This window comes from Neopsephotus bourkii, unplaced genomic scaffold (assembly GCF_033783945.1).
Source record: "Neopsephotus bourkii isolate Nb327-2 ecotype Australia unplaced genomic scaffold, CSIRO-AGI_Nbou_v1 NB_168, whole genome shotgun sequence".
NCBI lineage: Eukaryota > Metazoa > Chordata > Aves > Psittaciformes > Psittacidae > Neopsephotus > Neopsephotus bourkii.
The window spans coordinates 12,116,509-12,131,134 of NW_026900684.1; the positions used below are offsets into that span (position 1 = coordinate 12,116,509).

Genomic DNA, 14,626 nt, shown 5'->3' on the forward strand with positions numbered 1-14,626 from the left:
CACACTAGGGTATTCTCTGTCTCCATGGCAATGAGAGTTATACCAGAAGGTTGTTCTGTGCCTTGGCATAAGTGACTACCTGTTGGAAGAAACATACCAAAATCCTGTCCATGCAGCTGGCATGTTATGGCAGACCTTATGATTATCTTTGCAATAAATTTTCTCCAGGCTGAAAAACAAGCAACAGCAGGAAAAGTATAGTATCTTTTTGTAACTGCAGGTTGGTCTCCTTGACGTGCTAAAAATACAGAAACTTTCAGCTTCCTGAAGGAGAGCTGATGAGTAGCACTATTCTTGCCTCTTGCTGTCCTCAGATATGGTTCGAAAAATATTTTCTAGAAATTGAGCAAGGGTCAAGGATTTTGCAAATACCTTTCTTAGACACTAAGAAGACCCTTCAAAGCTAAAGTGTTTCTGTCTTTGTGCCCTTTGTGCCTTTCACACCTTTTAGGGTTTTTGTCCTGAACACAATGCAACAATTTTCATAACTGAATTATTTATTTTTTAAGAGGGGAGGGGGGGAAGGCAGATCAGTTACATGAGCCCTGGCTATTTCTGGAATATTGCAACCTTTGAAGCAGAAGGACATTTTTATTTCCCAATTTTATTAATCACATTTGGTTCAAGTAGGCTGCTGAGCCAGTCTACCATCCACCCTTTTTTTAGCAGGCAAAGCTTCAAATAGCGTCAAAATTGATACTCCAGTGAATGTTCTGATTTTTAGTAGTGATTTATCCCAAATCATTTTGGTTTATTCTTCACTCAGCAAGAGCCCATCATCAGGAATTATGAGACTAATGCTTATAAAGAATGATAGAGGTCCTCAGGATATTGTAAGGAGGAATGAGCTTTTCTCACTCAGTCTTAAATGAAAAAATGAAGCTATGACTGATCTGTACTGAAAAGCAGGTGCATTACAAAGTACAATGGCAATGTACATGAGCTGTGTTTGTAGTGCTGCAGAAAAGTACTTCTTTCATTGAAAGATAGATCACTTGCTGTCCCACTGTCAAGATTGTTTGACGTGAAAAAGACTTAGAAATGGCAAATTGTCTTATCTCTGAATTTTGTTTCTGTGGTTCTCTGTGTCAATCAAACTGACCCTGTTTTTGTAGAGTTCCCTTACACATAGCATTCGGGTCTTAAGATGGTGTTTTCTGCATGAGATACTGTTTAGGAGTGTTCTTTTAATGAACTGCCTCAGAGCAAAGATGCAGTTTGCCTCCCTTGAAAATGGCACCCTGCTTTCTCTGCTGCAAGGCAAAAACGTCACTATTTGATGTAGTACAACAAAAAAAAGTCTCTTTTGACTTTGTTTCTAAATATGGAGTATGCTAAAAACCACTGAACAATATTTTCTTGATCAACATGGCCCCCATTTTCCCCTTGTGCACAAAACTGTTGCTTCATTGTAGAAGGCAGTTTGGGTGGTGAAGCACTGCAAATCCTTGGTGGGTCTGCACTGAGTATTTATTCTTGTCTGGAATGGATGTGGATGGAAAAGGACTCAAAGAGGGTTTTTTCCATTGATGTTTACAAGGACTAGAGTAAGTCTGCCTCACCTGTAGTTCCCTGCATCTAACTTCTTACCTTTAATTTTTTTAAGATGCTAGCTCTTTTTCCCACTTCCCAGAGATCTCCCTGGTACAGTCAACCATTTTTCTTAGATACAAACCATAGCCTCACAATCATATTGGCCATCTCTTTCAACACACTTAGGTAAATACTCTCCAGCCCCAAGATGAGATCTGATCTCTCTGTATAGTTGTTACTGCTCAGACAATCTCGACTGTCTGTCCTCTGGACCGTGGCGTTGTATGTAGAGGTCATGGTTTTGCCCTTGTTGCCAGGAACTTTCCCATTAATGAAGGGGCATTCGAGGAAACTGAATAGCAGGCCTTCTAAACAGGCATGTGGAAGTCCCACAGGTGGCCTTCAATCTCACTTATGCAGCCTGTTTTCAACTCTTCTCTCAGGTTTAATAGACTACAGATCCTGTTGTCTAACCCGTTTTAAAGCCCTCCTCACAGGCTGAATCTTGACAGCTTAATAGGAACATGGTCAAAACTTTTTATATGTGTTTAAAGTTAAAAGATGGTTAATTTAATGGTTAATTTGCTTTTTATTCATGATGGAAAATGAGATGCACTTTTAAAGAGACAATGTTTTAAATTTTCTTGGGATTTAGAAGCTTGCAGGATTCATGTTTTGATGTTAATTCCTTTCTCTTCAAAATGTTTTTCAGTATTTTCTCAGTATTTCTGAATATAAGCTTTATTAAGCATTTGGTATTTCTTGGCAAATGATTTCATTACTGTGCTATTCAGATGTGCTGTTAGTAATGCTGCTAGTACCAAATAGCCTTCACAGAAATCTTACTGAATGAGATCTGTGAAATAGAGGGAGAGAGGGCTGAAAAGTGGTGGCGTTTAGCCCAGTCTCATCAATGGTACTAGAAGTGTGAGTCAAAGAAGGGGAGCAGGATAAATATTGAGTGTGGAAGCTGAGTGCCAGAGTTGCTGGAAGCAGCTATTGATGCTAATTGTGCTTTGCCAGTCCTGTGAATGCAGGCCTCAGGGGTGACATGGCTCAGGAGCTTGGAGCAGCAGTGGAAGCTGACATCAGCCTCCCTGGAGCACTGAAAAGCAAACTGGCATCCTTCCACATGTCACTCCAGTACCTCACTCAGGGAAGCTAGGTGCCAAACAACAAGAAAGGAGTTGTGCAGCAAGCCTCAGTCTCGCCTACAGTTGTTGAGGTTTTTTTACTACCAGAGAAGTAGTGCTGATCTTGCCTCTGTGGTGGTTCAGTATTCTGGTGTTTGTTTCCTCATATGAATTCTTTTGACTTACTAAACTGATTTTAAAGATTGACCACTTCCCAGAAGTACTGGATGTAGAGTGCACATGTATCTGTGTCTGAGGTACTTTATACACTGAATTACTTCTGCTGGTTTTTGCAAAACTAATTGTATTTCTAATGGGAGACTTAATCTGGGGAAAGGAGTCAATTATGGCAGTAGTCACCTTTCTGCTGGCCTGTAAAAATCTTCTGAGTATTTTTTTCTCATTTCTTCAGTCCAGGTAATAAATCTGGTCGCTTGTTCTTTAAATTTTGATTCACTAAAGAAGGGTTCCTGCTCTGTGCCTCTTTTTTGAGTGCTGGAAAGGAATCCTCAAAGGTAGCTTCATGGACAAGCATAAGAGATTTCTCAGCTGGTGAGAAGTGATGTATCCTGCTGAGAAGAAACTATAGAGCAAAAAAATCTGCTATACAAACAGTCTCTGCACTCCCTAAACTAGTTCTCTTCCTAGTTCTGTTTCATGTCCTCAGCTATGTGGTATCACATAAAGTATGTTCATATTGTCCTACAGATTAAGCAACCTATTCAATGTGTCTGGGACAATTAGGAGAAAGTGTTTCAGAGCACATGGTCTGTCCAGGCTTTTTGCCCTCACAGATGTTTGAGACACGTGAGATGCTGTGATAGTAAATAGAGTGCTGAGGAGCGTGATAGCTACCTTATTTCCTTGAGTGTACATTCCTGCAGTTAACTGGCTAAACTAATGCTCCACATTTATACAACAGTGTTTACAAGGCTTATGATAGATCAGATATCTATGCAGGTCAGCAGAGATGAAAAGCAGCATCTGATAGGCAGGGGAGTATTCACATGCTGCTGAAGAGCATGTCTGTACCATGGATGAGAATTCCAGACTGGCTCAGATTTCAGGTCAAAGAATTTCCTAGTACACAAGCATCATGCATTGTCATGGTGCAGCTTATCCATCCCCAGTTATGATTTATGTTTCGGGGTAGTACTCTCTTTAGATGTAGCTGGAGTATCATAGTTATTCTGTGTATGCTACCTGTGGCCCTCATTTGTTTGGGGGAACTGCAGAGTTAGGAGTGGTGAATTTTCCATACAATGGAAGCTTTCGTGGTGTCTCATTCTTTAATTGCTGTAACATTTCCCTATGTGACCAGCAGTTTTTGGCTCTGCATGGTAATGTCAATCTCGCTGATGTTAGGCTGATGGTGCTAGAGCAAGACCTAAGTAGAAAAATACTTTCTGCAAACTGTTGATGCCAACTTTCTTTTTCCAGCACTGGAATGAAGCTGGGACAGTTATTGGGTGACACCCCTATCAGAGCTATTTCAGTGAGACTTAGAACATAAATACATGTTACAGAGTCACTGTGGGAAGGTTTGGTGCAGATGAGTCAAACTCTTTGCTATTGGGGAGGTGGAAAGATGTGAAGGAGAGATAATTTTGTGAGCTCAAGTCTGCTGGAGAAGTGAGATGGAGGCAAGTGGAAAGCTGCAGTGTTGGACTATTAGTTCAACTCATTTGGCTTGTTGAAATGGAGTCTGAAAATAGCATAACTACTGAATAGCAAAGACCTAGCCTAAAAGAGGTGAAGAGCTTTCAGATCCGATGAAAAACAGATGTATGTACTTGAGATGGAGATAGAAGAAATGGAATAGAAAACTGATTAAGAGCTCCTTGAAATTAAAAACAGCATAATAGTCTTAAAGCTAATGGCAGCAAGGAAAAAAATCTCAATCTAATACTGTGGGTTTTAAGTTATATTATGGAGCATGTGCAGCCTGAAAGACTTCTGTTTCTGAAATTGTCAAAATAGGATTTCATGTACATCTACAAATTGGAACATGTAGCTATTTTTTGATAAAAAATAAAACCCCCACACCCTGTGTATGAATAGAGAGGCCAGCAGTAAACTTTATTTTTTACATCCTGCTTAATCATTTACAACTTGAGTGGAATTTTGTATGGGCAGCATTCAATTTGGTATTGAATATAGTTCAGGAAATCTTGTATCTTTCCTGCTTTAGTAACTGTTAGAAGTATTCTTTTGTAAAAGGGCATTATGTATGAAGCGGTATCTCACATTGAACAGTTGCCTATTAAACTTTTCCCTAAATTGGTAGTTTATAAGTCATACACTGTACAACCTGTTCTGTAGCAGTGAAGTTATATTTGGATAAAATACAAAGGTATTTATAAATTTAGAAAACCGCTTCAATTTCAATGGGTTCTCTGACATAAAACAGGTTTGCTTTTAATATATAGGCTTTTAATGTATAGGCCATACTAGAGGTGAAATGCGAACTCGGAACAAGGGCTGGATTTTCTTTATCTGCGGGTGTGTTTTTTACCAGGTCAATTTGGTCTGAAAATATTTGTGAGGAAACTGCCCTCCCAGCTTGAGGATACCTGCTGTTCTCTGAGTCAGACTCATTGTGTCTGCCATGTATCATTATGTTTAGCAGTATAGATTTCTGTTGGATAATAATCTAATGTCATGTCAGCTGTATATGGCAGCATCTACAGAAAATGCTGCAGAGATTAATACAATTCTGTAACAAAAGCTGTACACAAGACACAATAATATGATCCTATTAATTTCCTATCTTGGATGCTCAAAACTTCTGCTTCATAACTACACTGTCAGATATGATTTTTATTCAGTGAGCTTTTTTCTCTCTTACTGTACTGTTTTTTAAGAATGAGACGAGAATAATTCATGTAGAAGAATATAGAATTCCAAAAAGAGCAATAGAAGTGTTCAAGACAAAATACTTAATATTTTTTAATATCATGTTTTTATTTATTTATTTTAATAGAACTTCTCTGACTAAACTGCTTTTGGTCATTTTGAATCCTTTTCTTAAGGCTGTCATTAAAAATATTTATTGGTCTGAAAGTGCATGTGTAATTGTAGCATGAACTTCAGTACTTAGAAACAGTTCAACACTGACCTTGACTGAACATAATGTTTAAACAAGCATAATTTTAAGGCATGGATATTAAACTCATTGGAATCCATCATACATGGCTTTATATGTCTTTCAGACAGAGAGACTTGAAGGAATTATTGACATTTCATGTAGTTTCTAGGAGAGTAGTAAGGATGAATTTTCTATTTCAAATGCATGTATACCTTTAGCTAGAAAACATTAAAAAAGCAGTATGGCTACTGTGACAGATCTGAGACTTTATTCTGTGTATTTTTACAGTCTGCCCTTTTAACATGCTCAGGGCAAAGGCAATGAAGCCTCTGAAGAAAATCAGATGTCATAGCCTCTGTCCTGAGACATTGCTTTTGCATTTATAGATAGTTTGGCTGGAGCTGTGATGCTACTCAGCCTCATTGTAAACTGTGTATTTGTTCATTCTGTTTTTAATGTTATATTAAAACTAGGAAAATTGAGGCTTTGTAAATTGCATAATCATCTTGACATTCTCAAGAGGATATTGAACATTATAATAATCAAACTCTTATTGACTGAAGATCAGGAAAGGTCTGAATGTAACAGGAAGCCAGATTCTTATACATGTGGTAGGTTAAATAGCTTTAGAAATATATGTAAAATTGTAGAACTGCAATTTATTGAAGCAATTTCCTTACTTAATCTGAGAATCAATCAACTGTTTTATGTTGGTGTTAGAGGCACATAAAGATTTTAACATGCCCAGTAAAAGACTTTCTTCAAGTAACAGTTGATTTGAAAAATTAGCCCTTAGAAAAATCAGTATAGATAAATACGGTATATGGATATATATGTTTTGGATTTAAGATAGAAAATTTCATGTAAACCATAATCCATTCAAACCATAGTACAATTTAAAAAACCCAAACAAAACCAAACCCAGAACACTTCCCCCAACCTAAAAAAAAAAAAAAAAAGGAGGGGTAGCCTTAATGGGGAGGGGAATACAGAACAAAACAGTGTTACAGTGTGATGTGTAGATGTGTTGTTCCATTTCATCTTGAATGATCTATGTAATTCTAGTCATACCTTTTTTAAAAAAATAGACTTGGAAATGATTGAGGAAAGGGTAACAGGAATGGTATGGAGTGGCTTTGTAGTCAGAAGTTGGTCAGCTAAGATTTACTTGTAGAAAAGCCTGAGGTGTGTTGTATTTGGGATCTGTGAAGTTGCCTGCAGTATAGAGATGAACAAGAATTTATTTATTGTCTGGTTAGTTTGAGGCCAAATTGAGAATGTGTAATTCTCAGTTAGAGAGAATTACAGCCCCACTCCTATGTTCTTCCTTAAGCATAATGCTGGATGCCTTGTTTTAGAAGGCATTTTGATCTCAGGATGACTGCTCTTTTGTTCTAATAGCTTTTTTATTGAATTAACTAGGTTGGAAAAGATCTTTAAGACCATCAAGTCCATTCACCCATGACTGCTGATTCCACCACTAAACCATGTCACTGAGGGCCTCATCTACATGGTTTTTGAACACTTCCAGGGACAGTGATTCCAGTGCTTCCTTGAGCAGCCTGTTCCAATGCCTCAATACCCTTTTGGTGAAGAAATTCTTCCTAATATATTCTAAGTTTTCACCATTTTAAAAATAAGCATATTGTCTGAATAGGCTTCTTGTGGGTGAGCATTACTGGTTTAGTAGAAATGGAAAGGCAGTCTGGCACCTCTATGTTTTTTCAAGAGTTGAAATATTTGCCAGTGATGTGATGTGGTTCATGGAATGAACAGCATTGCATCAATGCGGTCTCAAACCTCTTCAGAACACCACTGTAGGAATAACATCTCCATAGTTACTGTTAGGAGGGGTACAGTTGGAAAACACTGCCATAATTGTAATTTGTGCTTCTCTCTTACATAATTAAAAAAAAATTATTGATTGTTAATCTCTGCCACATCAGAGGAATGCATACGTATTGCTGCAGAACTGTGGTCCTACTTTGCACTTCCAGATTCTGCTCATTTCTTTCTTCCTCTTTAAAAACACACATTTCCATAACTTTTATGCTAATAAAACATAAGAATTGCAATACAGTTTAGGCTGCAACCACTCCTTCCCCTTTACCCCCAACTCATCCCCTTTGTGGTAAGACTGTTGAACTACTAAAACCCAGAGAGTGTTTTGTTCCTGTGAAGATGTGCTTGGTGCTTGATTGTTCTGAAGTTATGATTATGTGGCTTTGACAGCTATATGAGAATCACATTTTCCCAGTGGTTGCAATTTCATAGCAATTGGGTTTCTTTATGGCTGTTTTGTTGATATTTAAGCGAGTGGGGTGGAACTCCTGGATGTGACAATACACCCAATGCAGTTTGTGAACCTTGATTTATGCAGACGTTAAAATGCCTGGTACAAACTTTTAAATGTTTTATTCTAGAGAATAAGGAGTTAAATAAGACATAATAAATGATTCTAGTAATTTTTCTGCTCCACCTGTTATCTGAGATGTGCAGATTGCTTTATTTACATCAGCTATGAATCTGTAGTTAATAAAATTTCTTAAAAATCTTGAAAGCAATTCATTTAATTCAAGTTTTTCCTTCTTGAAATTATAGTCTAATATAGCTGATGACATAATTAGGAGGATATTTTATGTTTAGGAAAATGATTTGTAGAAAACAGCTAATTAGACTTACTTAATGACAGTTCTGACTGATGCAGTTGAAAACTACATGGCAGAATATTTATTTTTCTAAAATCCATGTATCATTCTTTAAGACATAGCTATATTTTGTTGATGACTATTTTGGAGCTTTGGTTTTTGAAAAATCGTTCATGGAAAATGTAATTAAATTAAGCAGTATCTTAGACCTTAAAGTACAGGAAAGCTACTGTAAGATTTTAAAAACAGTGTTAGAAATTCTATTACCTATGTAAGTACTGTGAGAAATATTTTTCTATTTTAAGTGCTAGAACGTAACATTAAGTAGCATTTTTAATTAATGAGTACAAATGCCTCTGAATGACATTGTTTTATTCTCTGAGTGATTTGTCCCATTATGATGACTGTAATCTTTTTCTCTCCCCCCTTTTTTTCCCCTTAACTGCTTGCCTTTTCTAGGAAGTAGAGGTTGGTACACATCTTATGTCTTTCATTATTCTGTGAGTTTTTCATGTGCACATTGAGTCTTTATATTTTACTAAATTTAGGTTGTTTCTCCCTCTCCAGGATGATTATTTCCGTACATGGAGTCCCGGTAAACCATTTGATCAAGGTAAGATTCTGCTAGTAGTCATTTTGTATGGGGTAAAATTTTAAGTATTAGCAATTATGCTCCTGTTGTTGAAAATTCTATAATCTATGTAATTTTCTCCCTGTTCAAATGCTTGATTTAAAGAGAGCCAGAAATTCAGCCTAATCATGAACTTTCATCTGTGATTTTTTTGCAAGCTTTCATTGATTAGAGATGGGAGCATTAGGAAGCTCCCAAAGTAGCTTAAAGTTTCCCTTATACAAACTTGGGGTTTGGGAGATTTTGTTTTGGTTTATTTGCGTATACCCTATGCACTGCTGTTTTTCCAGTAGGGCATTCGAGGAAAAACAGGCATGTAATCTGATACTTGTCTTTTGCAGTTAAAAAAAATTAAGATGTTGAAAGTCTCTTTTTATAATCTTTCTGATGAACCAAGATCTAGAAAAACAGTTTTGGAAGTCTCTGTCATGTTCAAGTAATCTGTCTTGAGGCAAAACACAGATGGAGCTTTGAGAATGCTACAGCCTTAGAATCATTTGAGCAACCGCAGCAAATTTTCACATTAAACATTCCCTCCCCAGGCACTGGAACTTAATGTTTACTGTCAATATAATCCACTTCATGTATGTTGTTTCAAAGTGTAGGGCTACTGTTGTGAAACTACTGAGACTCTGGATACGTTTTTATTTTTTGTCATTGCTACAAGGAGCTGTTCAGTGTCTTTGTCTTTTCTGATAATACTAGTGACAGAAATGTAATGAAGAAACAATGTAGGGGCTTGTACACAAGAGACTGAGATAAAAATATGTTGCAAAAATAAAGTTTACTCAATTTAAGGAAATTCTTCCATAAGGGATACTGAATTTAAAGGGAGATTTGTGATGAATTATATTGTATTACAACCACATCTCTTGGAGATGGACTTTCCACTACATTCTATGCCTTTGTCTCTTTAATTCGGGATGGCTGTAGTAAGCCTGTGAAAAGGAATGCCTTCATTTCTTAAATGAATGCACCTGTCTTGTTTTGCCAGTTAATGGGAGACAGGAATAGTCACAGTTGTTTTCACTACTATGAATTGTGGTGATTCTCTTCTGGTATGGTGGAAATTTGTAAATATTAATTTAGATCTATGGCAGACTGAATATTTTAGAACATGACAGTTTTGCAGACCATGTGTTTCTTCTTATTCTAGTACATTAGGAAAATGTTCTCCTCAGAGAATAAGGTTCCTTTCTTTTGGTAAAGTACCTCATCTAAGAAGCAGGCTTATTACTTCACTACAAAGAACCTTTAGTCTATTCCCTTTCTTCTTTGTTTTTTGATAAAACAACTTTTTAGTATGGGAACTACAATAGGTTATACTTCAGTGACTTACTGGTGGCAAAATCTTTCGTCAGAAGTCATTGAATCGAATACAATGTAAATTTTGCTCAGTGTCTTAATTTGACAGTCATATAATTTAAACAGTGTCGGGTATTTTTACCTCCCAGTGCTTTTCAGTTTTCCTGCAGTAATGGCTACAGTTTTTGTATTGAATTTAGCAATGATATTGAATGGAGCTATATGTCAAAAGATTTACGGTTTCTCAAGTAGTAGACATTTTTTAGATTAATTGACATACAGATATTCTTTACTAATCAAAGACTTGTATGTTGTTGTTATTCTATTGAAAGTCTGTAAAGAACATTACTGACTAGATTTGAAAGACATACTAAAAGGTAGGAAAAGGTTTCCCAGTCAACATCATGGCAGAATTGGCTTCCTCTTACTTTTAAGTAATGGGAAATGATCTTTTTTAAACATAGCAAAATATTCATGAGAATAAAATACAACTATGGAAGTACCATGTGCTGTTAATACTTTCAAGTCTCTCTCATCAGATGGAAAAAGTGATCATGGGTATTATTTTGCAGGAAGAACCATTCACACTTAAAAGCATGGCAATCTTGTAAATGTCAGTTCCTTAGAAGTGATTGTAATCTTCACTGTTTACTGAAGAAATCAGATCTTTTATGATTCCCTGTGTTTGCCAGTAAAAGACATACAGCAGTGACAATCTCAACACATTTTTTTTCCTCATATTACTTAAAATGGGAAAAAGTGAGAGTTGGTAGACTAACAACTGAGTTTTAGGTGTACATTCTGATAGTCTCTGTAAATGTCATTCCGTGAAAACATGAAACTCCTAAGTGAAAGACAAATTTTTCAAACGGAGACATAAACTTCCAGTAAGAGACTAAAGTTGCTCACTAAAGATGTTTGAACAAGAGCAGTAGCAACTTCTCGTGTGTTGTGTTAAAATTTGTAGTAATACTGCTGAAGATACATGCAGATAAGTTCTTCCAGGAGAGAAATAATTAATATCCTTAATTTATCAGTGTGTTATTTCTTTTATCAATATTTGTCTTTTCAGAAAATTGCACATAAGTCTGTGAAAGTATGGAATAAACAAAGAATCTTTTGGCATTAAAGGATCTGAAGTCCAGGTCTACCAAATGTCATATTTTTTCTGGGAAACCAATGGATCGTAGGAATTACTAGTGCTTTTACAGAAATATTTTTCTTTATTTAAATTATAGCAACTTTACATGATGAAATTACAAATAGTTGGAAGTTTTGAAATCTGTATAGGAACAAATATGAAGACCTTTAAACTGCATAAATGCCAAATGACTACCTGTAATAAAGGTGGTGGTAGAAACTTTGTCTGTGTTTTCAGATTGTTAGTTGTCAAATACTCTTACCCTGTTTCACCCCTTGTCTTTTAGGCTATTGTGTAGGTACCTGTTACAGTTGTAACTCCTTGTCGATACAAGTAGTAGTCAGACAAATGGGTTCTCACTGTGTTTATTATGTTCTAATTTATTATGTTATGTATACATATTCTGCTTAAACTCAGCAATATATGGGGACCTTCAAACTGTTTTCAGCCAAGATCCATATTAACTTGTAGGTAGTGTTTTTGAGGAACAAGTGCTTGCCATACAGACATATCTTTGAGGTCTACACATACTTATTATTTTCCTAAGATTTATATGATTCTGAAAACCTTTCTTAAGATTTTGTAGATTTACTATATATGGATAATATAACTTTTTATTTTTTTAATGCATCATTAATCTGAATGCAAATCTTAATGCTAATATTTTATTTTTTTTTTAATATTTGAAAAGTCAGTGGTTCAGTGAATCAGTAGTTGGGCATATGATACCAAGTATCTTAATAGTGTCTTAATTCACTCCTCTGTAATTAGGTGTATTTTTAAAGGCATTCTTACATTGATATGGCTAAGTATGTAAAAATTGCTCATGTAGAAAGATCTGTATAATTCCTTGAGTATTGGTGAGAGTAGTTATATGGGAATATATCTCTGAGCATTCCAGGAGGTTAGCTCTTACTATGAAAATATATAGTAATATTTACTCCTGGGCTGCAAAATTTAAGTTATTTTAAAAGATGGAAAAATGTTAGGTTTTGCATTGCAATCCACCAGTGGCATTCCTTAAAGCAACATCTGACATTTGTGCAAACAATACTTGTTCCTATTGAACTTGTTTGCATATATACATCTAAGATAGAACAGAGTTTTAAAATATTTTAACTGTATGACATATACACACACATAAGTGTTTATATTTTTCTATAAACACCACAGTGTGAATTCTTAATAAACAATCATATGCAGCAGGTATTATTGTTGGAATAAATCTGAATGTTCTATTAATCATGCTTAGTGCTAAAATGCAGGTTTTGTATTTGAAGTGGTTTTAGAAACAGGCAATTAGGATGTTTTGTGTTTTGGACTATTCCAAGTTGAATATTTTAGTACCTTTGATGTGTGTTTTATCAGTGTTTTCTCAGTTTAAAAGGAAACAACAATACTTGCTAACATGTTTTCTTCATGTTACACTTTTACATCATGCAAAAATGTATGGAATGCTTAGGTACATTTTATTTTTAGACTACAGATGGTAATAGAGCTTGAAGGGTGCAGCTATTGAATAAAGTTGCATACACAAAGACACTGGTGTAATATTTTAAAGTGGAAAGGATGTTTTCCTTTGCTCAATAGAAATACCTTGGAGGAATAGTGGAGTATTTTCAGGTAATGGAAAAAATATGAAATGACATTTCCATGGAGGATGAAGACCCTGAAGGTATAGTTGGTTTGTGGGTATATTAATAACATTTCTTGTAAACCATTCCACTGAATGAGTTTTGGCTTTTATAGTATCTGATTATATGATATGTCTGTTTACAGCAGAGGTATTGTAGATACCATTTTACAACAGAAATAGATTCTGAAACAATTTCAGACACTTTTGAGTCCTTTGCCTTTTAGCTCTTTATGTTTCATCTACTTAGTTCTCTAATAATTTGGGTAACTAAGGATATGCAAATACATGCAAACAGTTCTCTGTAATTTGTGAGTACATTTCTGTACTATGAACTGAAACGATTTAGAGTCATAGTCAATAAAATCATTTGAATCACTCATTTGCAAGCCTTGGGGGGTCTTAAGAGAGTTTAATAAAGATCTATTAGTTGAAGACTGTGAAAGCAGTCATGCAGATTTAACTTTGCTACATTTGATGTGTGCAGTTATGATACAGTTTTTATAGCAAAGCTGTGTTTTTTAAACTAGAAATATATATCCATAATTTTCAAGTTAAAATTCAGTATTTGCAATTAAGATGTAATCTATATCACTTTAAATACAGTTTAGTCTTAATAGTAAATAATCATGAAATATTAACAGCTTTTCAGTTCTGTTCTTTTGGAAATTCATAGTGTCCTCCAACAAAGATACTGTATCTTCATCTGAGTCAACATTGTAATCTGGTGAATAGTTTCCAGTTTCAGGTATTTGGGTATGTTTAAGAATCCTGTTCACTGAGAAAATACATCAAATCCTGTGTTGAACTGATTCCCACTTCTTCGTACTACTTTCAACCAGCCCTTGCCTGAAAAGATCTTTTGTAGATGTCTGAGGAAACCTTTAATGGATGGGGTTTTTTTTGTTTATTATCTGATGCTGTGCTTTAGTGGTTATTATTTCTCTTTAATAAATTTCACTACTGCGGTATACTTTGGAACTGCCCAGCCCATAATATGAGATTTTGCTTGTCTTCAGTAACAATTCAACCACTCATACCTGCTCCCCTGCCACCCTTGCTTTATGTGTTCCCTTTAGGCCTGTACAGTCATCAAATCTTGAATTGTCATAAGATAAATTAAAAGGGTTTTTTTTTTTAATTTTTGGTTTTAACCTGGCTAAATCATGGATTTTAGTAGCCATTCAGACCTACAAATAGTTACATCAGAAAAGCAGAACTATGGCATGGGGCTACAATGACTGACTGGCTGGAGGTGGAGTGCCAGAGCTTCTTAAGCTGGCACCATGCTGAACAAAGGGTGTGTGGAACTGTTTGTTTGCATTTCACAAACGTACTGAAGTTTAGTCCTGCAAATATCTTAATATTAAAGTCCTCCTACTTCTGTCTTCTGTGCTGGGATGTCCTTCTTAATGGTCTTGAGTTCCTGAGGACTGTGTGCTTTAGTATGTTTTGGTGTGTACTAGGACTGCTGCTTCTTTACAGGTTTACTTAGTTGCCTAATGAACTTTCCT

The 14,626-nt window shown here is 35.7% G+C and overlaps 1 protein-coding gene across 3 annotated transcripts in view; it reads left to right on the top strand.

The window, feature by feature from the left end:
* The window catches only part of SPOCK3 (SPARC (osteonectin), cwcv and kazal like domains proteoglycan 3), a 182,322-nt gene that overhangs the window by 63,710 nt on the left and 103,986 nt on the right, over positions 1 to 14,626 (top strand). For all 3 annotated transcript variants that reach the window (XM_061373054.1, XM_061373037.1, XM_061373045.1), the window contains exon 3: positions 8,970 to 9,015. In XM_061373054.1, coding sequence (XP_061229038.1) covers positions 8,970 to 9,015 — 46 coding nt within the window. The remainder of the gene's footprint in view (positions 1 to 8,969; positions 9,016 to 14,626) is intronic.